The sequence below is a fragment of the Microtus pennsylvanicus genome, chromosome 18, assembly GCF_037038515.1.
Source record: "Microtus pennsylvanicus isolate mMicPen1 chromosome 18, mMicPen1.hap1, whole genome shotgun sequence".
Taxonomy (NCBI): domain Eukaryota; kingdom Metazoa; phylum Chordata; class Mammalia; order Rodentia; family Cricetidae; genus Microtus; species Microtus pennsylvanicus.
Window position 1 is genome coordinate 34,676,525 of NC_134596.1, and position 22,348 is coordinate 34,698,872.

Here is a 22,348-nt window from a genome sequence, read left to right on the forward strand (position 1 = left end):
ACATTTGACAATACTGTCTTTCAGTATGGGTTCCATCAAAATAAAGGAAAAGGGCTGGGGATGTGGCTCAATGGGTAAAGCCCCCGAACCACAAACATGAGACCTGAGTTCAGATTCCCAGAAACCAAATAAAAGGCAAGCGTAGGGCATAGGGACAGGTGCTTATAACCCATCCCTGGGATGGAGACAGAGATGGGTGGTTTCCTGCAGACCACTGGCCAGCCAGCCCAGTCTAATCAGTGAGCTTCAGGATCAATGAGAGACCCTGTCTCAAAAAATGGTGAGGAGCAATTAAGGAATTAAGGAAAAACATCTTCCTCTGCCTTCACATGCACGCACGCACCTACTCTAACAAGGACATGCACCACATAAAACATACACACTTTATACACATGTACCAAAAATAATACACACATCTATTTTAACAAGTACATGTACCATACATACAACACAAAACATTTAATACTTTACACACATACACCCAAACAATATACATTATATCCATTGATATTTAGTATTCTCACTCTTTCATTTTTCTAAAAATTAACCAGAACTAAGATAAAAATAAATATTCAATAAAAGTAATTGGTCTAGTCCATTTATGTTGGTAGATGGAATGGATTATAATTTAGGCATTAGAAATTATACCTACACTTGTTTTGGGCTGTGGTATTTGTTTTCCATTCTATGTTTTAGTCCAAAATATTTATTTTGATACAGAAGGAATTGGGTTTAGTACATGAAGTGTAATGAAGGGAGAAGGAAGAGAAGAAGGGAGAAAGGGATGGGGGATGAGAAAAGAGAGGGAAGGGAAGGGAAAATGGGGAAGGGTTAACAGGCAATATTGGCCACAGGACCAAAGGGGAACACATATGCACTGCTCCTGGGGTCCTATGGAGACTGTGCTGTGTTGTAATCTCGCCACTGTAATTTAGAAATCAGTAGCCCTGGGAACCAGGTCTCCTGGTGTAGCATGCTACTTAGAAATGGGGTGCATGCCCCAGATACACTCGTACGCTTTGTTCTTTGCTTTTGAAATCCAAAGCGTTATTTACATATACTTGGCAACAGCACAGAATCTTTTCATTAAATGAGATTTTTAAAATATATTTCTCTGTGTATAAAAATAGAAGTATTTGAATAAGACCACATCTTTTATTTTTCCTGATTCTTGGCTAAATTATTGGTTAGAAAAGAAAACAGTAAAACATACTGGACAGCACCAAATAATTTCGCCAAAGATTAATGTGTGTGTGCACGCATGCAGAAATACGCCTATAAGACATGTATATGTATTTGTATATGTGCCCGTGTGTGTTGTATGCACGTGTATGGCATGTATGTGTATTTTTGTATGTGCATTTGTGAGTGTGTTTGTGTGTGAGTGTGCGTACATGCGTAAAGCTAAGAGGACAGCATTAGTTTCTGGTCTTGTTTTCCACCTTTGGAACGGAGGTTTCTTCCCGCTCTTTGTTGCGCATTCCAGGCTGACTAGCCTGCACCTTCTCCTGCCAGGTCATGGGAGCTGTGAGATGCCATTCACTTAGTGTGGGCTCCTGAGAATCTGGACTCAGGTCCAAGCGCTGGCAAATGCTTATCGATCGCCTTCGCTCTAAGTTAACTCTCAGCACTTGGATGGTGCTCATTTCGCTGTCGTCTTCAGTGCCCTGACCAGCAAGGATGGACGCGCTGCACTTTCAGCTGCACCGAAGCCAGTATCTTGGGACTCCCGGGCTTGCATCCACTCAGCATCCACCACAGTGATTCCATCGCTCTTCAGAGCCCCTTATTTCAGGCTGAGAGCAAGAGTCCAGCTATCGCTGGAAAGGAGGCACACTTTGTGGAACAACATGGAGCTCCGCGAGTTTTACATTTTTGATCTTTGCCACAAGTCTGGAGAAACTTCTACTGAAACACAGGAGGGGTCTATCTGGGTCTTTACAGAGGACAGGGCCATATCATACTCTTGCCAGGCAAGGGTTTACTGATGTACTCATCCATCCATGGCATCGGCCAGCCCTTCCTCCTCCCTGAGGGAATATAGTGTCAGGTGTTTTTCATACACACAGTCAGGTCTGGGCATAATCTTGGCTCTCCCATTTGGAAGCTGAATGATTTAGGGCCAACTCCTCGGATTTGAATCCAAATATTCTTGTAAAAGGAGATCAGTTATACCGTGCCCCCTTTTCATTTAACTGGTGGCAATTAAATGAGAAAGTGCTCAGTGTGTGGCCCACACCTGATAAATAGCATGCTAGGTTTGAGAAAAGTGAGGCCCGGTGGTGACTCACATAAAATTTCAAGTCTGGTGACTGACAGAGCCCAGACCCGCCCCAGGAGTGTGGAAACATGGGTGCTCTTCCTGCACAGTCTGCAGGGGGAGAGTCACACCACCTTCAGTTCTGTCCAGTCACGAGAAGGGAAGTACTGCAAGAGTAGGGAGGGGTATGGGTGTGACTGGGGAAAGCTTTGTGGAAGGCATGGTGACTGACTTCAAGATTCATCGTGGACCTTTTAGACAGAGAGATGGAGGAGACCAAAGAAAAAGCCCATACCATTGGAGGGAGAGGGGAAAGGGCAGGGTGCTCCCTGGGGCCCCACACAGGAGGGGGCAAAGGCAGGAAGAGGCTGAATTGAGATGGCTTCTTCACACAGCAGGTGTCTAGGAGTTACATGGAAGTTTTGAATAGAGGGATGAACGCAAGGGTTAAGACGGCTGGAAGTGAATCGCACTTGAATTTCTGCCATTTTCACTTGGAAACAGAACATCCCTCCCACCAGGCAGGCAGATCTGTTTCCATGCCAACCAATTGCTGAGGCCTGGAATAGGTGGAGAAGGGTGTCAGTGATGAAGATAGAACAGGAGAAAGGATACAGTAAGGGTCAAATGGCGGAGGTGGACAAGCAGGGCAGCAGCTGAATGCATTGCAAATGTGGTCATTGCTACACACAGATACACACACACAGGTCCTTTGGAGTTCTAGATGTTTTCAGAGACCTCGTGCAATTCAAGAACTTTTAATCGCATCATTTCGCATTCACTAGAAATCAAATTATGAAGGTCAGAACTCTGGTTCCTGAAGTCTTCACAGCTATCCGACCCTTCCGTAGTTTAGCCCCGAGCTAGGACATTGCATTTTTGCCCAATGTCAGCCAACTGGAGCACCAGGTTCAAGGATGATCTCCAAATTCTGGGACAGCTACTGCTAAATGTTGTCCAAGCTGAGTCCTGCTGGGAGTCAGCCTTGTTGCCAGCTACAGGTTTATGGCAGGCTTCCAAGAGAGAACTCTGAGATTTCCTGATGTATTGCTGTCTTAAGCATGAAATGAAGAAAAAAAAAAGAGGGAGAGGGTTGGACAGAGAGGATAAGGGAAAGAAGGAAAAAGAATAGGGTTGGTTTTGAACTTGGCTGCACGATGGGACCGCTGGGAAAGCTTTACGAAACACTCATGTCTGGAGAGCCATCAAGTTCATTCTTGATGGACACAAGATGATGGACACATAAGGTGGACACACTGGGATGAAGCAAGAAGAGTCATTGAACAGAACAGGACTGGGGTTTCTATTGGGTCCTTATCAGGAAAGAAAATCACTGAGGATTGGATAAGGCAGGGGAGAAACAGGGATATGACTGCCCCAGACAGTGGCTCTAATCTCCACTATAACATTATCCAAACTCTTGTGTAGGGAGGGAAGTGAGAGAGATTTGGACAGCCTTGTGTTGTTGCTTTACGTTTTTATTTATGACTGTGTGTGTGTGCTTATCTATATATGCACGGGTGTATGCAGGTGTCCACGGAGGCCAGAAGAGGGCGTCAGATCCCCTGGAGCAGATGGCATAGGCAGCTGTGAGCCATCCAAGGTGAGTGCTGGGAACTGAATACAGATTCTCTGAAAGAGCAAGTACAGCCAACGCTCTTGACTGCTATGCCGATTCCTCAGCTCCCATCCTTGTATTTCTGACCACCCCGCAGGCTCTTCCCCAACTTCACTTACAGCAAGGACTAAATGCTTACTCTTCAATATCTTGGGTCTGTGCTAATGTATGGCATGTATAATATCAATAACTGTTTATAAAATGAGTCAAATATTTGAGGCGAACCGTGAAATGAATGCTAGAGGGTTGGACTTTTACAAGGTTCTTTTCTTAGCACATTTTCAAGATGTCACGAGCATGGGGAACTGCAGAAATCTGAATGACATGAACACACAAAGAAACTCCCAAAGAAAAAAAACTAAAGCAACAAATGTCCTCTAATGAACTTAACACGTGTTTTAGGAACTCCTGTCTGTTCAGGCATGTGGGAGACCCTGTAAAAAAAAATAGACTGAGACTTCCAGCAGAGGATTAAGTTCTAAAAGCACCCAGTGGCGCTTCTATATTGATCTGTGCAGAGTCCAGTATTTTAAGACATCCGTATGTCTTCCTTGATATAATATGGCTGCCTCCGTGGCTTTAAAAAGTATAGGAAGAGCTATATTCTGGGTGGAGGTAGGGAAGATCATTCAGCACCACACGAACTATTCTCGCCTCGAGGTATCCACCTTTTAGATTAGGAAAGTCTGTTATTTTTCAAGATGAGATGAAATGGTTGAGGCAAGCATGTGAAATGAATTCTAGAGACTTAATTTTTGATAAGAATGGTTTATCATAAGCAGGGCTTATGTCTCACTGAATGTCTTTTCTATCATATCTAGATCATGGGAACCTGCATCTGTTGCATTAAAGCTGTGGTTTTCTAATGTTAACATAACCTTCAGCACTGGGGGTGTAGCTCAGTGGTAGAACATTGGCTTTGGAACTCTAGGTGTAATGGATCCCAGAAGGGAAAAATGCGGTATGTTATGTGATCACTATTCCTGCGATTATTTTTCTATATGTTACTGCATTAATTGGGCTAATATTTTACTTTGATTTCTTCTATTAAGTTTTAAAGAGAGATTGGGCTGTACTGAACTATAATTTTCTTTCTTATAATGGCCTCATTAAGTTTTGATATCAAGTAATATTAACATTAAAAAAGCCTACCAAATTTCCTTTCTTACTGATTTCTAGGTAATTTGTAAAAACTGTCATAACCTATGATCTTATATTTATTATTCTCGTCTTATAGACAAAGAGGCTCGGAAGGGAAGCAAGGAATTGCAGCAGAAATAAAGGCTGAGTCAGGACTGATTTCCATTTTATTGTTGTTTCTTTGAAACAGGCCATGAACTAGTGGTTCTCCCACAGGCTGCTCCCTAGACTTTGCTTTTTTCTTGCCTATCTTAAAATGTCCTGGACTAAACATGAGCGGCTATGTGACTTAGGCATTTAGATTCTAGAGGACTTATGTGTCTGCCTTCTGCAGGGAAGAAACACTGCTAAGATGACCTTTCCCCTTCCACCTGGAACCTAATTGAACAGGCCCTTCTGTGCCTGACCTTTCAAATTTCCCATTTCCTGTCCCTTTCATGATGTTAGATCTCAGGACAGAGTCTATGTTCAGAATAACAACACCATCCTAGAGGGCATATCGAATTCATCTTTTTATCCCAGACAATAGTCTGCATAACACTTTACAATTAACACCACCATGTCTGGTAAAATTTAAGTTCATACCCTGTCCACTGCATCCTATTTTCTCTGAATCAAATGGTTTTCTAGCCCAGTCTCTCTGTACACATCCTCTCAGCAGGAAACCGCACACCTCTTTGTTGTAGATGCCTGGTCAAGCCAGGGTGGAAACACTACGCTCGCTACAATTTCCACCCAAGGCAGCCTAATTCCACGTTATCTGTCATGGACACCTTCGAGGAAGCTGTAGTAACTAGCACAACGTGACCACGCATGTCTGAAATTAGGTGTAACTAGGAACATGGAAACCTGAGAATTCAGGTCGAGAGTAGAAATTCAGAGCAGATCGGAGGCGAGTTTGCGTCACTTTCTCCTTTCCCTTTGCTTACTGGCAATAATGTAAGTGCCCTAACCTTGGGTTCATTAACTGAAAAAAATGGGAATGTTTTAGTACAGTATGGAAGTGGTAGAAAGTGTGTGTGGGGGGTAGAATTTTTAGAAATTTTAGGTGTTTTTACGAATAATTATTATCCTATGAAAGGTTGGGGGAGTCATTCAACACACTGTTAGGGAGAAACACTATCCCTACCTTAGTGAGGGACCCTCGGGAAATAATGACAAATTAATTTACTAACAATATATAATTATTTTGATAATAGAAAAAAATCCATTTTACCTTTCCAAAAGCAACACTGGAACACATCAGATTATTACAGAGGAAAGGTTTGGGCTTCTGACTTAGGGCTACTATTGCTGTGATGAAATACCATGACCAAAAGCTTGATGGGGAGGAGAGGGCAGAGGGTTTATTTGGCTTACATTCCACATTATAGTCTATCATCGAAGGACTCTAGAAAGGCAGGAACATGGAGGGATGGGACTTACTGGTTAGTTCTCTACGGTGTGCTCAGTCTTGGTTATAGCACCCAGAACCACCAGCCCAGAGATGACCCCCCCCCCACACACAATGGGCCATATCAATCACAAATTAAGAAAATACCCTACAGACTTAAGTCTTATGGAGGCATTTTCTCAACTGAGACTTCCTCCACTCTGTTGATTCTAATTTGTGTCAGGCTGACATAAAACTCGTCAGTTTTCTGCTTGCAGAAAAAAAAGGGAGGGGGGATTACATATAACTAGTAAGAAAATTCAAAAGAGACAGGCTGACCAAGGTGAATCATGAAAACAAATGCCTCCCTCTACGAACCAAAGGATTCAGAGTTAAATAATCTAGCCAATACAAGGTTTACCTTTATTTCCTCAGCTCTAGCATAAGACTTTGGATATTAAAAAATGTGGAGATTTCCCACCTAGCTCCCCCAACCCGTGTGTGTGTACGTGCCTGTTCGTCTCCCTGTGGTTGCTGTTTCAACACGCATGTTCTCAGCTGCTGCTGCAGTGGCATGCCTGCCTTCCTGCTGCATTGCTCCCCCATGCTCCCTCGCCATGATTGAGTTTACCATCCTGATGGACTCAGAAAACTTAGAAGTACCAGTTTACTATCTGGCCAAGACTCCCCTCCTTGCTGATGGTTATTACATCATTGGGGTATGGCTCCCCGGGAGGGAGCAGTCATCACTAAAAATGGGGGTAACCTGGCAGACATTTGGCCTCCTGACCTTTTGAATGGGACACTCCAAATTGAGATAGATTATGACAATTGGAAGCCATCTTAAGAAGGATGACTGAAGAACTCCCGTCATCAACCCTCCCCCCATGCAGAAGGACAGACACATCTCTGCCTATGGCCCCTTTCCAGACTCCATTAGTGGTTCCTGTTCACAACAACTACACAATTTATATTGGAGTGATCACTGCTGCCGACTAGCAAGGACACAACTAGAATCAAAAACCTGCACTGGAAACGATTTTGTCAACATCTTGAAAGGGCGTTAGATTTTTGTCAAAGGCTGTTTTAGCCCAGAATCTAAGCAGTACTCGGGAGGGCACCTTAACTGCCCTTCCCCTGTAATCGGATTGAGGACTACCTTTATTTTCATCACAGAACCTACATCCAGTAACTGATTGCAGCAGGGGCAGAGACCCACAGCTAAGCTTTGGGCCCAGCTCCTGGAGTTCAGTTGTAGAGAGAGGGAGAAATGTAATATGAGCAAAGGGGTCAAGTCCATGATGGGGATACCCACAGAAACAGCTGACCCAAGCAAATGGGAGCTCATTGACTCCAGACAGAGATGGGGAAACCAGCATAGGACCAAATAGGCCCTCTGAACATGGGTGACAGTTTTGAGGCTTGAGCAGTCTGTGGGGCCACTGGCAGTGATACCAGGATATCCCTAGTGCACGAACTGGTGTTTTGGAGCCCATTTCCTACAGAGGGATGCTTTGTTGAGCCTAGATGCAGGGAGGAGGGCCTTGGTCCTGCGTCAAGTTATGTGCCAGACTTTGTTGACTCCACATAAGTGGCTTCACAAGCTTTGAGGAATGGATGAGGGTGGGGTGCAGGGAGGAAGAACGAACTGGGATTGGTACGTAAAATAAGATTGCTTTAAAAATTAAAAAAAGAATAAAAATCGCACAGCTGAGAGAAAAAAGAAAATGGTTTATTGTTAAAGAACTACATTGGAAAGAATAAGACACAAGGAAAACACTGTATATTGTTTTATAAACACTGAAGATTCCTTCCTCATTCATCTTTTCTGCCTTGGGGATGGGGAGAAGCTTATCGTTTTGCATCTTTCCCAGTTCCTGGGCCTTTGATCCTCATTAACAATCCATCCAGGCTGGAATAACCCAGATAAATGGACTGAGAGGTAAGGTAAGATATATATATATATATATATATATATATATATATATATATATATATATATATATATATATATCCCTGGGCTTTAGTCTTAGTCTCCCACGATTCCACATTAACATACCTGCTTTTCAGCTGAAGAACTGAGCAGAAAATAACAGGGTCATGCCTCAAGTTGCAGACAAGCCCAGTTAAAGAGGTCGGGGAGAGAAAGCTTCTTCTGAGGCTGGGCTATAGTTCAGTGGCAGAGAGTTTGCCTAACAAGAATGAAGCCTCAGGTTCCACCTGAAGCACCACAAAAAAAAATAAAATGAGTTTTCGCTGGGGAGTGGAGAATACTAGTCTGAATTGAATTTATTCAAAAGCTGTGCTAGTCTGATCTTTGGCCTCATATTTCCATATAGTGATATTATCATTTTTTTACAGTGTCTTTTTATTAACTCATGCACAACTTCTTGTCATGAATCAGACAACATGGGCCACAGTAAATGTTGGTCCACGTGGCTGGCCGTGGAAGACTCCAGGACCGCATTTATCAGAAGGACACTCTTGATGAAGGTGGCTAATTTTGTTCTTTTTCATCTGCCCTATACTATTTCAGCACAGCCAACTTAAGCTTCTTTTTCTTATTCTTATTCCTCTTGGGAGTGGTATAAGACTTCTTTTTCCTCTTCTAAGCACCACCAGGAAGTCTCAACACAAGATGAAGGGTAAACCCTTTTTGAATGCAGTAGTCAGACTAAGTCCAGAATCTTCCCGGTACTCACCAGCAAAGACAGGTCTGTGTTGATCAGGAGGAATTGTATCAGGAACCTGGGTTTACAGTGTCAGTACAGGGGTCACAGTTTCAAGTGTGATGATCTTCCTGTAAGGGTCTCTATGAAAATCTACATTTGGCGGTGGTTTCACCACAGGTGGTGGATCAGAAAGTGATATGCTCACTTTTTATAACCTTTTAGTGTATTTTTGAAGGAAGATGTAAACCTTATTTTTTTTTAAAAAAAATCAAATAGGTACTATCTTACTACTTTTGAAAATTATATGAAACTAAGTAATTTCCTGCCGTCATTTATCATCTGTTAATACACTATCAAAAGACGCTGTCAGGGAGAATGAACATGTTCCAGGGAAGAAAGATAGGACGCTTCAGATAGCAAAGTCTTGTAAATATAAACATAATTTGGGCAGTGGTGGTGCATATCTTTAATCCTAGCTCTCAGGAGGCAGACGATCTCTGTGAGTTTGAGGCCAGTCTGGTCAACAGAGCAAGTTCCAGGACAACCAGGTTACACAGAGAAACCCTGCCTCGAAAAATCAAGTGTGTGCCTCTATGTGTGTGCATGTGCGTGTGTGCATGTGTGTGCACACACACACACATACATATTTTCAAGGAATGTTCCTGGTGTCCAAATAACAACTTTTTAATCTCTGCACCAAACCACCTTTTCTTCCTGAAAATGATAGAATAAAAAGATTTGATTCAAGTATGCATTGTTATTGACCTATTTTTTCCAGGCCTCTTACTTTATAGAGGTGTTGATCCCATGCCAGGTCCCTGGTGTTAACTCTAGTGTTGCTGGTCAGAGAAATCCATACTAAGGCTGTGCTCAGGAGAAGTCAGGCCCCAAACCCAGAACACCCACTGGCACGAATGACTCTCAGAGTCCTCGGGAACATTTTCACAGAACCTTAGGTCTCAAGACATAGGTGGCGGTGGCGGGGTGGGGGAGGAAGGGACTGGAAAGACTGACGTGTCCTGCAGTCGTGAGATGAATATGAGATAATGATGCCAATTAAAATTTGGAAGCTTTACCTCCGTGGAGGCAGCTGACTCAAAGAGCTGTCGAAAGCTCCGAGAAGGTGGGGGTTTAACGCCTCTCAAGGACTAAGTGCTCGGAGATAGTATTCCTACAAATCATAAGACAGGCATAGGGATGATTCATAGAAAGCGCCTTTTTAGGCAAATGACAAAGCTTGAATCTTTGAAAAGTTTCCAGTCTTGGGTTTTCGCCATTGGTACCTGTTGTATCACGTGCTAAAGAGAACATACGATGCACTCGGCACTGTTTGAGCTTCCATCAGTGTGTGACCTGCGTTACATGGGGTCCCATTCTTCCTATGCCTTCACCGTCTCGCTTTTTCATTTTCTACAGGGCCGCAACAGTGACAAGGTAAGTACAGAAGTGTGGTTGCATGTCTTTCCACATCCAAGGAACTATGCGCGAGTGGTATTTCAACCCTGCCCTTTAACTGTGAGATCTCTATCCTGGCTTCCGAAGCTGGTCAGCAAAGGAGGATCAGAAGGCTAGTCTCTGCTGGACTGAGAACATGAGGGAATGAGGAATTTAACCATGAGTTCATAAACTAGAGCACGTGATGTGAGGTAACCGCATGAAGACCGATAGCCCATGTTACCTTTAACGATGCAGGGGCAGTTATATTAAAACTCACGGGTTCCCCAACAAGATGGGGGTCAGCTGGAGTGAGAGGTTAATGGTAAATGAGCAAAATGCATTATATTTGTACAAAATTGTCAAGGACTTATTAATAAATAAAAATTTTCGAAAATTCACGTACTAGGGGCTGGACAAATGGTTCAGCAGTTAACAGCACGGATTGCTCTACCAGTGGACCTGGGTTTGATTCCCAGCACTAATATGATGCTCACGACTGTCTGTATCTCTGCTCTCTTCTGGGCTTCCCAGGTACCAGGTGTGTACATGGTACACTGACCCATACAAATATAATAATAGCAATAATAATAATAATGCAAATTCACGTGCTAATATCTGGGCATGGTGACATGCATCTGTAATCTGTAATCCTAGTACTCAAGAAACAGAATTGAGAGGTGTAGTAATAAGGGCGTCGGGGCTGCGTCCCCAACACCCCGGCCGCCTGCACGGCTAGCTTTACCTGAAATAACAACACACAAACTGTATTCATTTAATCTCTGCTTGGCCCATTTCTATCTAGCCTCTTCTAGGCTAATTTTCACATATTAATTTAGCCCATTTCTAATCATCTATGTAGAGCCCCTAGGTGCGCTTACCGGGAAGATTCTAGCCTAAGTCCATCCTGGGTAGGAGCTTCATGCGTGCATCTTCCCTGGAGCGGGGAGCATGGCGTCTCTCTGAAGGCATCTGCTCCCGAGAGAAGAGCTGTGGAATCTGAGCTCACTTCCTCTTCCTCCCAGCGTTCTGTTCCGTTTACTCCACCTACCTATGTTCTAACCAATAAAATGGGCCAAGGCAGTTCCTTTATTAGCCAATGACCTTCCTCCATCAGAGAGGATTGAAAATGTGAGTCTAGCCTGGGCTATCTGTGAGAATCTGTCTGGAAGGAAGGAAGGAAGGAAGGAAGGAAGGAAGGAAGGAAAGAAGGAAGGAAGGAAACAAAAAATAAAAGTCTCCAACCTCATGTGATATGATAATATAAGCAAAACACAGGCACACATTAGAAATGGCCATGTGTTGGTGGTCAATTCGTAAACCCGAAGAGAGGGCTGACTCGGTCAAGCACTTGACCACTTGGAGAAAAAAATTCTTCATCTCTAACAGTGAGTGAAATAGCACCCATTTGCAGTCTTGCTGTTTTAAATAAAAATAAACACGTGAAAGCTGCTCATTAGAGCCATATGGCATGGTGAATAGGGACACAAGCCAGCAGGCTTGGGTTCTAATCTCAGCTCGGGCTCTTACAGGTAAAGCTGGCATCTGATCTCACTTTTCTCTTCTCTCCAGTAGGTGTAATCTCAACACCCACTTCATGACAGCTCTGTGAACAGTGAGCAAAATAACCCACCCAAAGTACTTTAGAGCCTACTGGGTATACAGCAGGCGATTTCCCCTGCTGCATTTTATTATTGTAGTTATGAATATTCATAACTGTTACTGTACTTACTGACTTGTAATAAACAGGGAAATAGACTTTATAACCAATAATAAACACAGCTTTGTCGGTTAGATTAGTTTAAAAGGTTTAATCTCAGACAATTTGAGAAGGGGGTTATTCATTTAATCAGTGGAACACGGATCATTTTAAAAGATTTTTTTTTTTAGTTTTTTTTTTTTTTAGTTTTTCGAGACAGGGTTTCTCTGAAGCTTTGGAGCCTGTCCTGGCACTAGCTCTTGTAGACCAGGCTGGCCTCGAACTCACAGAGATCCGCCTGCCTCTGCCTCCTGAGTTCTGGGATTAAAGGCGTGCGCCACCACCGCCCGGCTAAAAGAAGATTTTGTGTGTGTGTATGTGTGTGTGTGTATGTGTGTATGCACACCTGAATGTATGTATGTGCACCTTGCCATATGGGTGCTGGTGGAGACCAGAAAAGGTAGTCCCCTGAATCGGGCAGGTGAGAGTCATCCGAAGGGGGTGCTGGAAACAAAACCCGGGTCTTCTGGGAAATCAGCAAGTGTTCTGAAACTTAATGTTCCCGCCCTAGTGAGCTTTGGGGATCATCTGCAGGCTATGAGGAACTCAAGTAAAATGTTAGGTAAAGTGAACTTGTTTGCTTTAGATGCCAAACACACGAATGAACGACTCAGCAGTTTCCATGTGCAGCCCTGTAAAGATGCAGGCTAAAATTGCAGTCTGCAAGGATACTAGAGTCAGGCAGAAGAGGGTCAAAGGAGCCACAGACCGGAAAATATCAGGCAAAGACATAGGCTTGGCAGTTCACGTGGTGCAGGGAGCACTGAAAAGCAGAGGTTGGATGACTGTCCTTTTGGCTTATGTGTCTGTGTGTGCATATATGTAATTTCTATGATTATTTTTGTGTGTATGTGTGATTTACTTAAAAGTATTTCTACATACCGTATGTGTGTGCCTGCGCCTGAGGAGGTCAGAAGAAGGTGTCAGATCTTCTGGGATTAGAGTTACGGATGATGGCAAACCACTACATAAAGGATAAGATATTTCTAATATTGTGATTGTTCTGTGGTGAGAGCCCAGAAACAAAATCCCAGATTGGTAAAGTGACTTTGAGCTGCTCAAGGGCAGGAAAAAAAATGCCTTGTTAATCTTTTTAATACCAGAGCCAGAATGAGGTGGCTGGTTAATGATTCAGAAAAGCCGTAGTGGGAGGAGTCAAGGAATGTGTAAATAACAGGCCAGCCATCAGTAACAATGAGATCTGAAGTCTAGATATGCCCCAGAGGGATGGAAGGAAAATGTGACAGCCACTGGAAGGGTCACCCATGAGACTTGTGTCCCTTTCTTCTAGAAATCTCAACACTGAAACCCTTTTAAACTTAATGGCAAACTGTGATTGAGGGGAAGGTGAAAAAATGACCAAAAAATCCAGATCCCCCAATAACTCCTCCTACTTTCTATTTCAGGCATAAAATTGGCCGCTGGAAGACAAAGCCTTTTGTTCCACAATTAAGGATGCAATTAAAAATGTAAATGGCTGCAAGACTGGGCATAATACTAATGAGTCTCAAAGTCTGAATGAAGAATCAACAATCTATTCTCCTATAAGGGACGCAACCTCCACGTTCACACAGAAACAAGGGAGCCTTCTCCTTACTTAACAAGTCCCATGGGGATCCTGCCAAGACCTGCTTCAAAGTAACCCTACGGGGCCTGTGAAACCGTAGGTGCCTACTACAACCGAGACAATCAGGATTGCACCTGAGGGCTATGGTTGTAGACCCGTCTAACATACACAAAACGCCAGGTTTGATTCTCAGACCCACATAAGCTGGGCATGATGGCAGACTCCTAAATTCCAGCTCTTGAGAAGTTGAAGGTGGCTCTCAGCTATATCCTGAGCTCAAGGCCACCCTGGGCTATGAGCTTACAAAAAAAATGGGGGGCAGGTTTGCAATTGGTAAGTGTTTTCAAGTAGGGTTAATATTGCCGTGATGAAACATATGACCAAAAGCAAGTGGGGGTTGGTGTATAATATATCCTGAATCACAGAACAATGAGGGAAATCAAAGCAGGACTTGAAACTGAGCAGGAACCTGAAGGCAGGAGCTGATGCAGGGCCTGGAAGTTTCACTTACTGGTTGTTCAGTCTGCTTTCTTACAGAACCCAGGAACAGCAGCTCAGGGATGTCCTCATCCACAATGGACTGGGCCCTCCCTCTTCAATCACGAAAGAAGAAAATGCCATAGAAGTTTTCCTGCCTTGGTCTTATGAACACATTTTCTCAACTTAGGTCTCTCCTCTCAGGTAACTCTAGCCTGTGTCACGGTGACATAAAGCTAGCCAGCACAAAAAGCTACAAATTTTACCCTAGAATGCCTTTTTTGGGAAAGTCGATATAAAACATAAAGGAAACAGACGTTTTGTTACTGTGAATGTTAACAGCGCTCCGTCAGGGCCGACTTCAACATCACTGCACTACCGCCTAAACAACGGGGGTTTTCCATCAATGCTCTTGTGGGGGTAAAGGCAATGGCTTGTGTAGGTCATTTGTAAACCTCTCTGGCCTTCATGTTGCCTTGAAAGATTCTCTTTTGCAGAATGAAGGCAACAATTACAACTATGTCACAGTACAAAGTGTGAGCTTTGAAGGTGGTCAGCATTGGGGCTCCAGCACATGAGTTCCTGGGTCCTTCCTTCATTAATGTGGCATGAGCCATCATTTCCTATCTCTCCTCTGGCCTCTCAACACAGTGCTTTCTATTTCGGCCTGTTAAATTGTTTCAGGTACCTGGTCGTATCATAACGCCCGCCCTAGACATGCTTGTGTACAGGTGTGCACATATGGGTGCCATTTCCGTAGTGGGTCCGTGGGATAGGGAGTGGGAGTCTCTGCTGATAGTCAAAGGACCTCTTCTACCTATATGATACAGTAGTATTCCTCTCTCGCCATAATTAACCATAATAGAAATATTCTTTCCCCATAAAAGTCCATCAAAGCAAAGTGTTCTGGATATGTTTGTTTTTCTACACCTGCCGCGGATGGAATGCCCAGCCCTTGTCTCCTGGAATAGACAGGCCACATTTGCCGAGACTTCGACCTCGTCGCAGGCCTTCTCACTACCAAATGGCAGTCTGTGTACACACGTCTAATTCTGTTATTAATCAGGCCCTGTTGAAAGTGGAGTCAGAGTTTGTGGGACAAGTGAAGCAGGACGAAAGTCTGACAAGGTCATATCTTTCCTGGCATTCCAGAGCTAGCAGGCAGTGCTTGCATCTCCAAGACACAGATGGACATTAAGCGCTGTCCCCAGTAGGTAACTGACCACCACCAGCTTGATCAAATACCTTTGCTATCTTTGCATAGGAGAGATAGATGTAGAGTTCATTCATTTAGTAAATATTTATTAAGGGATCTGCTTTATATCAAGCATTATGTATTAAAAACTCAAAACCAGGTGGTTGTGGTGCATGCCTTTGATCCCAGCACTTGGGAGGCAGAGGCAGGTGGATTTCTGAGTTTGAGGCCAGCCTGGTGTAGAGGATGAGTTCTAGGACAGCCAGGGCTCCAGAGAGAATCCCAGTCTCAAAATCCAAAGCAAACAAACCATACCTCAATAAAATGATGACACAAAGTGGGATTTGTAGGCTGCTATTAAATGGTATGTCCATTTTGATATGCTCTCAACCCTTCCTTCAAATCTATTACAATAAGATTATAATTGTAAGGCACGTGACATATTAGTTAGCAGGAAACAATGCTTACAATAATGATCCACAGTTCATAAACTACCAACAGGTTTAGACTGTGATGGTTTAAGAGAAGGAGCCTGTGGCTCTCATTCACCTCTGCATCCTTAAGATCTACCGCCAACTGGAACACTCTGGGCAAATGCAAACAATATGCTTAATGAATAAATCCAGACATGAAGAACTCAATGTGTAATGGTTAATATTGCCAACTTGACAGGATCCAAAAATCATCTAGGAGACAAATCTCTAGGCATGTGTGTGAGGGATCATCATTAGGTTAGTCTCTGGGCATGCGTGTGAGGGATCATCATTGGTTAGTCTCTGGGCATGCATGTGAGGGATCATCATTAGGTTAGTCTCTGGGCATGCGTGCGAGGGATCATCATTAGGTTAGTCTCTGGGCATGCGTGTGAGGGATCATCATTAGGTTAGTCTCTGGGCATGCGTGTGAGGGATCATCATTAGGGAACCATGGTCTACTTTTCAGGCATTAGGGTGGGGAGGATAGAAAGGTGAAAAGGTCACCAGGAACCCCTTTCTTCTTTGCTGAAAGCAAGCAATGGCACAATGGGAGTGAGGTGGAGGGGGATTTCAACCCAGGGCTAGGAAAATGACACCTGTTCACAACCAATTCTACAGTGTCCGTCCTGCTGGGATGGGTGGCTTTTGTAATAAATAAGGATTATCAACCAAGATTTACCAATGTCTTTCCATGTGTCACACATTTAAATTCAGCAGTTGATTAAATCATCGCAGCCTTTCATCCTAGTCCCATTTTTTTTTAATAGATAGAGAATCCAAGCCAAGGGAGATGGCTCTGGCTTCTCCAAGGTCACAGAACTAGTGAATAGCAAGATCATATTACAAAAGTAATCGGATCTGAAAAATCCAAACACTGTGTCTCTAAACACTACTCTACAGCATCTCATAGGGGGACCCGGATGTCTGTGCCCATGTCTAGTCAAGCTGGGAATCTGAAGGGAACCATTTGGTAAGAACCTCTTTATCACTAAAAAGGAGGTCACACCCATGATTAGTAACTCAAAGCAATTTTATATAATAGTAAATGAAAAAAAATAGTATTTGATTAAAGGAAGTTTCATGACAGATATTTCCCTCTATTTCTGCTTCTTCCCTCATGTCAAGGATAACCCCTTTCCAACACCAGCTATGCCACCAAGCATTTGGGATCCCTGCTTTTTCCTGCTTGACTGGGTACCATGTTGTTGACCTGGAATTCTTCTGTGGATCTGTGAACTATAAATCATGACCCATTGAGGGGTTACTAAATCAAGTCAATCATTTGTGACCATCACTCAGCACAGAGAGAATCACACAGAATGGAAAAAAAATGAAGTACACTACATATAAACAAGAGTACTATTTAATGACAAAGTTCTTTCATCTTTATGCATGCTTCTATTTACAGGGCTACAAGAAAGAATGAATGCCCTTCATTCTTTGGGTCATAATACTTAAAAGTTTCTGAAATAGCAACAAAACATTGTAAATTAGGAAGCAGTCAATATTCCAGAGGTTCCTCTGGCTACCCACAGTCTTTAGATATCACAACACATTTAACTGTCTTTCCCTGGTTGCCACTAGATGGTGAGTTTCCTATTGGCAGAAAACATGGTTCCAGTTTCTCTGCTCTTTTCTCCAGGTGGTCAAGTGCTTGACCAAGTCGACCCTCTCTTCAAGTTTGTGAACTGACCACCAACACATGGCCATTTCTAATGTGTGCCTGAAGTTTTGCATGAAATAAGTGTGTGTGTGTAAAGAGAGAGAGGGAGGGAGGAAGGGAGGGAGAAGGAAAGAGAGAGCGAGAGAGTGTCTAAGATAGAGTAGAAGTTCCTAAATCAAAATTTTGTGAACTTTCTGATTTAGGTCTTTCACTTCAAGCAAATATTTAGATCATATCAGTGAAAGTGAAGTGAAAGAAACATATGTCTTGTATGACCCCAAAGCAGAATGCTTGAATTTTATTTCTCAGTTAACCAATTCACCCAGCTCAGCATCCAACACAGCACTGACAGGAACAGACTGGTTAAACGCTCAAACACTCCCAACAGCTGGAACCTCTGAGCAACCACTGAGGGAGGCGGAATAAAGTGGGGAGAGATCAGGGCGAGTGGAAAGTTGACTGTCATAGCAGCTGGAGACCCCAGGCCAATGTGTTTTCTTTTAGGTCCTCACAGCAGATCTGGTGAGGGCTGTTTCCTTCTAGCCTTCAGAGTACACAGGGGTAAGCAAGATGAGAAAAAGAATATAGATCAAGATGTTATTTCCGGATTAGAGAGACAGGCTCATCACCTTATACTCATATAGTCGAGAAACCCTGCTACTCATTTATTTTGAGAGAGTGAGTAGTTGTCGTTCTAAAATAATCACAGACAAATTTGGTACAGTTCCCGTTTGCATGCTCCAGATACAGCAAGCGTCTCTAGGGACTGTTTTTTTGGAAAGGACTCCGTTTGGGCTTTGCTGGTCCATTTTGCATCCACACTTCCTTTGTTGGTCTATTTTACCACATTGTACAAGAACAAGGCCAGGGGCTCTGACAAGGCTTGGTTCTAGGCTCTTCCTCTGTGTGTGGCCTCTATTTCTTCACCTCTCTGTCTCAGTATCATGTAGATGCTGAGGTCAGCTCTAGAGGTACTACATGACGGGAATTGGGGAGACCAAATACTACATTTGTATATTAGAGAGATTTCCTCTAGGGAATTTCATATGGGAAGTCAAATGTTCTTGGGTCAAATTTTAAAAGGTCCCCCCCCCTTGGAAACTTCCTGTCCGCTTATGTTTCCATTTTTCCTGCATGTTATACTTTGTTTACCATTTCTCAGCATGGAGATTTGATTCTAACCAATAATACTTTCAAGTATGTCTTTTGATTTTGTATTATAATCTTTTGTTTAATTTCCACAACTTAAAAACTTTTAACTTACATGTTTTCATCCAATTTTCTTACTGTGTTAATGATATTTTCATGAAACCTGTTTTTTAGTGACAACAACATGGATGATTTTTCCTTGTGGTTTGAGTCAATAAAGCCATTGACTGATCTGTCTGGGTATTGTTAGTCCAACTATTTTTTTTCCCCCAAAGTAAGATATTTCAAGGTTTTTCAAAATAATTTTGATCATGAAAACTGTTAGGAATATTTTCTAACAGAGCCTCTCCACCGGCGCAAAGAATTCCAATCAGACCAGATTAAACCAAATTAAATGCCTGTGTTTAATAGATAGTGGTCCTGGGTGGCTGGGAGCATGCTAGGGGGAAAGACATGGGGAGCGCTCATGCAAAACCAAAACCTTCTCAGGGCAGCCTCCTAAAAACCCTGTGGGAGGGGTCAGCGCTTGGCAAGCTAGGGAGTTGGGAGTCCGGACCAACAAAAACCAGTAATACAATACAAGTATGGAGAAGAGAAACAGATACAAATTGGCTTAATTTATATCACATTTGCAATGTCACTATAAGATATTTTCTAAGGTAGTTCTCCACATTTCCTTCCATGGACAACAAAGTACTTCAAAACAATCTAGAATACAGTTGGCTAATTATAGAAGATTAATAGTCTACTAGATATCTATCTATCTATCTATCTATCTATCTATCTATCTATCTATCTATCTATCTATCTATCTACCTAATCTATCATCTATCATGTGTTTTTAAGTCTCAAAAGGCCCGAGGCATGGAAACTCCCCTAAACAAGCTGGGATTCTATTATGGCCAGAGTATCTAGCAAATTAAGGCGCCTGAGAAGCTGCCTCCTTCTGAAACTGGTCTTCTGTTTTCTCCCTGCATGTCTAGCACACAGAAAAGAGAGCTGCACAGCCATGGAATTCAAGACAAGCCAGCTCAAATGTATCATTTAGTAGATGTATCATGGGATTCTTGCTGGAAAAGAAAGTGAAATTTTGATGAGGAGGATGTGGCCTTAGTCACATTGTCAGTCAGCTCCGGGGCCAGAGCTCACAGTGGACATGCAAAGACTGTTGGCCCGATTTCTCTACACAGGCTTCCATTCATTCTGAAGTCAGGGGACACTTTCCCTCCCAGCTGTCAGTATCTGTATTATTTGTTAGATAATACAAAATGGCTCAGTGGATAAACGAGTTTATGGTCTCGCCTAAAGGCCATAGTTAAGTTCCCAGAGCCCACATGATAGAAGGGCACGCACATACATACACACACGTGTGTATACACACATAAATAGATGATATTGAGATGCAATCCAGGAGCAGGAACTAGTAAGTGGATCGTGTTAAACTTGAGTGTCTATATATCACACTCAAGAAGTTTCCATTGGGATAAAATACTGGCAGGTATTTTGAATTCACTCACTCTGTAGCCAAAATTGGATTGAACTTACTATATATCTCCAGGCTGGTCTTGAGCTTGTGGTGGTCTCCTGGCCTCCATCTAAGTACTGAGATTACAGGTGTGAGTCACTCCTGGCTAATTAATGGGTTTCAGGCAAGGAACTATGAATTTGTGTAGACTGAGAATCAACTGATATTGACATTCTACTGAAGAAAGTATTTCTGCCAAAACTTTCAGAAAAACAGCCAATGCACATTACTGTTTGACAGAACAGCCAATTTCCAGTAAATGAACAAAAGCTAGCACACTCAACATCTGGAGGTCAGGAAGTCATAGGGAACATTCTCTCCCAAGACTGACCGCAAGTCAATGTCCAGAGCTGCAGTCTGTACAGCCAAGCTTTGCCATAAGTGAAACCAATGGTATACTTTAATATTTTTAATATTATAAAGGAATAATTTGTTAGCTGGGTATGATGATGTGTACCTGTGTGTCCAGCATGAATAACTAGCATTTGTCAACTTGAGCTACACAGACAGACCACCTTTTCTTTTTTTAACAGGAGGAAAAAAAGCTAAAACTCGGAAAACACTTTAGCCTAATAACATTTCAAAAATTACTTCAAAATGGTAAAATTCAAGACATTATAAGCAGAAGTACACTGACAAGCCCAGGCTAGCTGGAACACAGGCGTGGCCCTTTTGTCCCTATGCCAGTCGCTCCGGGGCAAGTACATCCGAGTCAGGAGTGCTCCGATGCCTACCTGACATACAGGGAGCGTTTCTGATTGGTGCGAAGGGACCCGGACCCGGAGCTCATGCTGTGGTTCATCATCTGCTCGCGTAGGTCATGGATTTTGGCCTCAAATCGGGCGTAATCTGGGAAAGGAGGAAGCAAATGGTTAAGTCTGGCTCTGCAGCTTCTGAAAATTGAACATGCTCTGTAGACAGGGGCGACTGCTCCCCGCTGTTGTTCCTCTTCCAGGCACCAGGCAGGAACTCAACTTCAGAAGAGCATGTCTGTTTACCAGAGCTCTGTACTCCCAAATTCCCAGGAAGAAAGGGAGAGAGTTCAATTACTTTCTAAAGATTACCCAGGAAACATAAAACCATGGCATTCCCAACTTGTTTGAGAGAAGTTTAAGATTGCATACAACCTTTAAATCAGTTTCCCGCATTTCTCACAACTGTTCCGCACCATCCTAACTAGTATAGAATGGATACAATCTATGCTAATCTTACTCAGATTCTCTCAGGCTCCTTTCTATGTGTCTACTTGTGTGCAGAAGGTACGGGCACTGATTGACCTTACATGTAGCATTGACTGTCCTAAAACTTGCTATGTAAAGCAGACTGGTTTCTGCCTCCTGAGTGCTGGCATTAAGGGTGTGTGCCACCATTCCAGGCTTTCACTACCACATTTAAAAATAATTTGATTTTTTTCATTCTTTTCTTTTTCCATTCCCCGAGACAGGGTTTCTCTGTGTATCTCCGGCTGTCCTGGAACTCACTCTGGAGACCAGACTGGCCTCGAAATTGCAGAGACGTTTGCCCCGGCCTCCCTGCGTGCTGGGATTTATGTGTGTCACCACACTCATTGATTTTAAAAAGCTCCATGAAGCTGACTTTAATTTCAGATCATGTAACATGTACTGATAATTGCAAGATGGCCTTCCCTAAAAGATTTGGCAACAGCTAACAGAATACTTACGTAGTTCAGAATGTGAAATACAAAAGTTTGTACTCTTAAGACTAAAAAAGCCCATAATAGTAGGTTAGTAATTTCCAACACTGAAATATAACCTGGAATTATCAAGATTTGGCAGACTTCCTGTTAATAATTCAGCCCTAAATGGTTAAATAAGCCAAATATAGACTTAATCACATAGTTCATCTAAAATCCATTGACTTTACTCTAAAACACTGCATTTCATTGCAAGGGAAAACACTTCTGCGTGTTGGTGTGATATTGTCTGCAGATTAAAGGCACCTTGAGCAGGCTGGATTTCCTTGTTACCAGAAGGATCAGCTAACATCTATAATGGACCACATGACACCCGGAACATGTGGG

The 22,348-nt window shown here is 42.9% G+C and overlaps 1 protein-coding gene across 36 annotated transcripts in view; it reads right to left on the reverse strand.

Moving 5' to 3' along the window:
* Dlg2 (discs large MAGUK scaffold protein 2) overlaps window positions 1-22,348 on the reverse strand; it is a 1,657,078-nt gene that overhangs the window by 101,210 nt on the left and 1,533,520 nt on the right. For all 36 annotated transcript variants that reach the window (XM_075952981.1, XM_075952978.1, XM_075952983.1 and 33 more), the window contains one exon: window positions 21,042-21,156. In XM_075952981.1, the coding sequence (XP_075809096.1) occupies window positions 21,042-21,156 (115 nt within the window). The remainder of the gene's footprint in view (window positions 1-21,041; window positions 21,157-22,348) is intronic.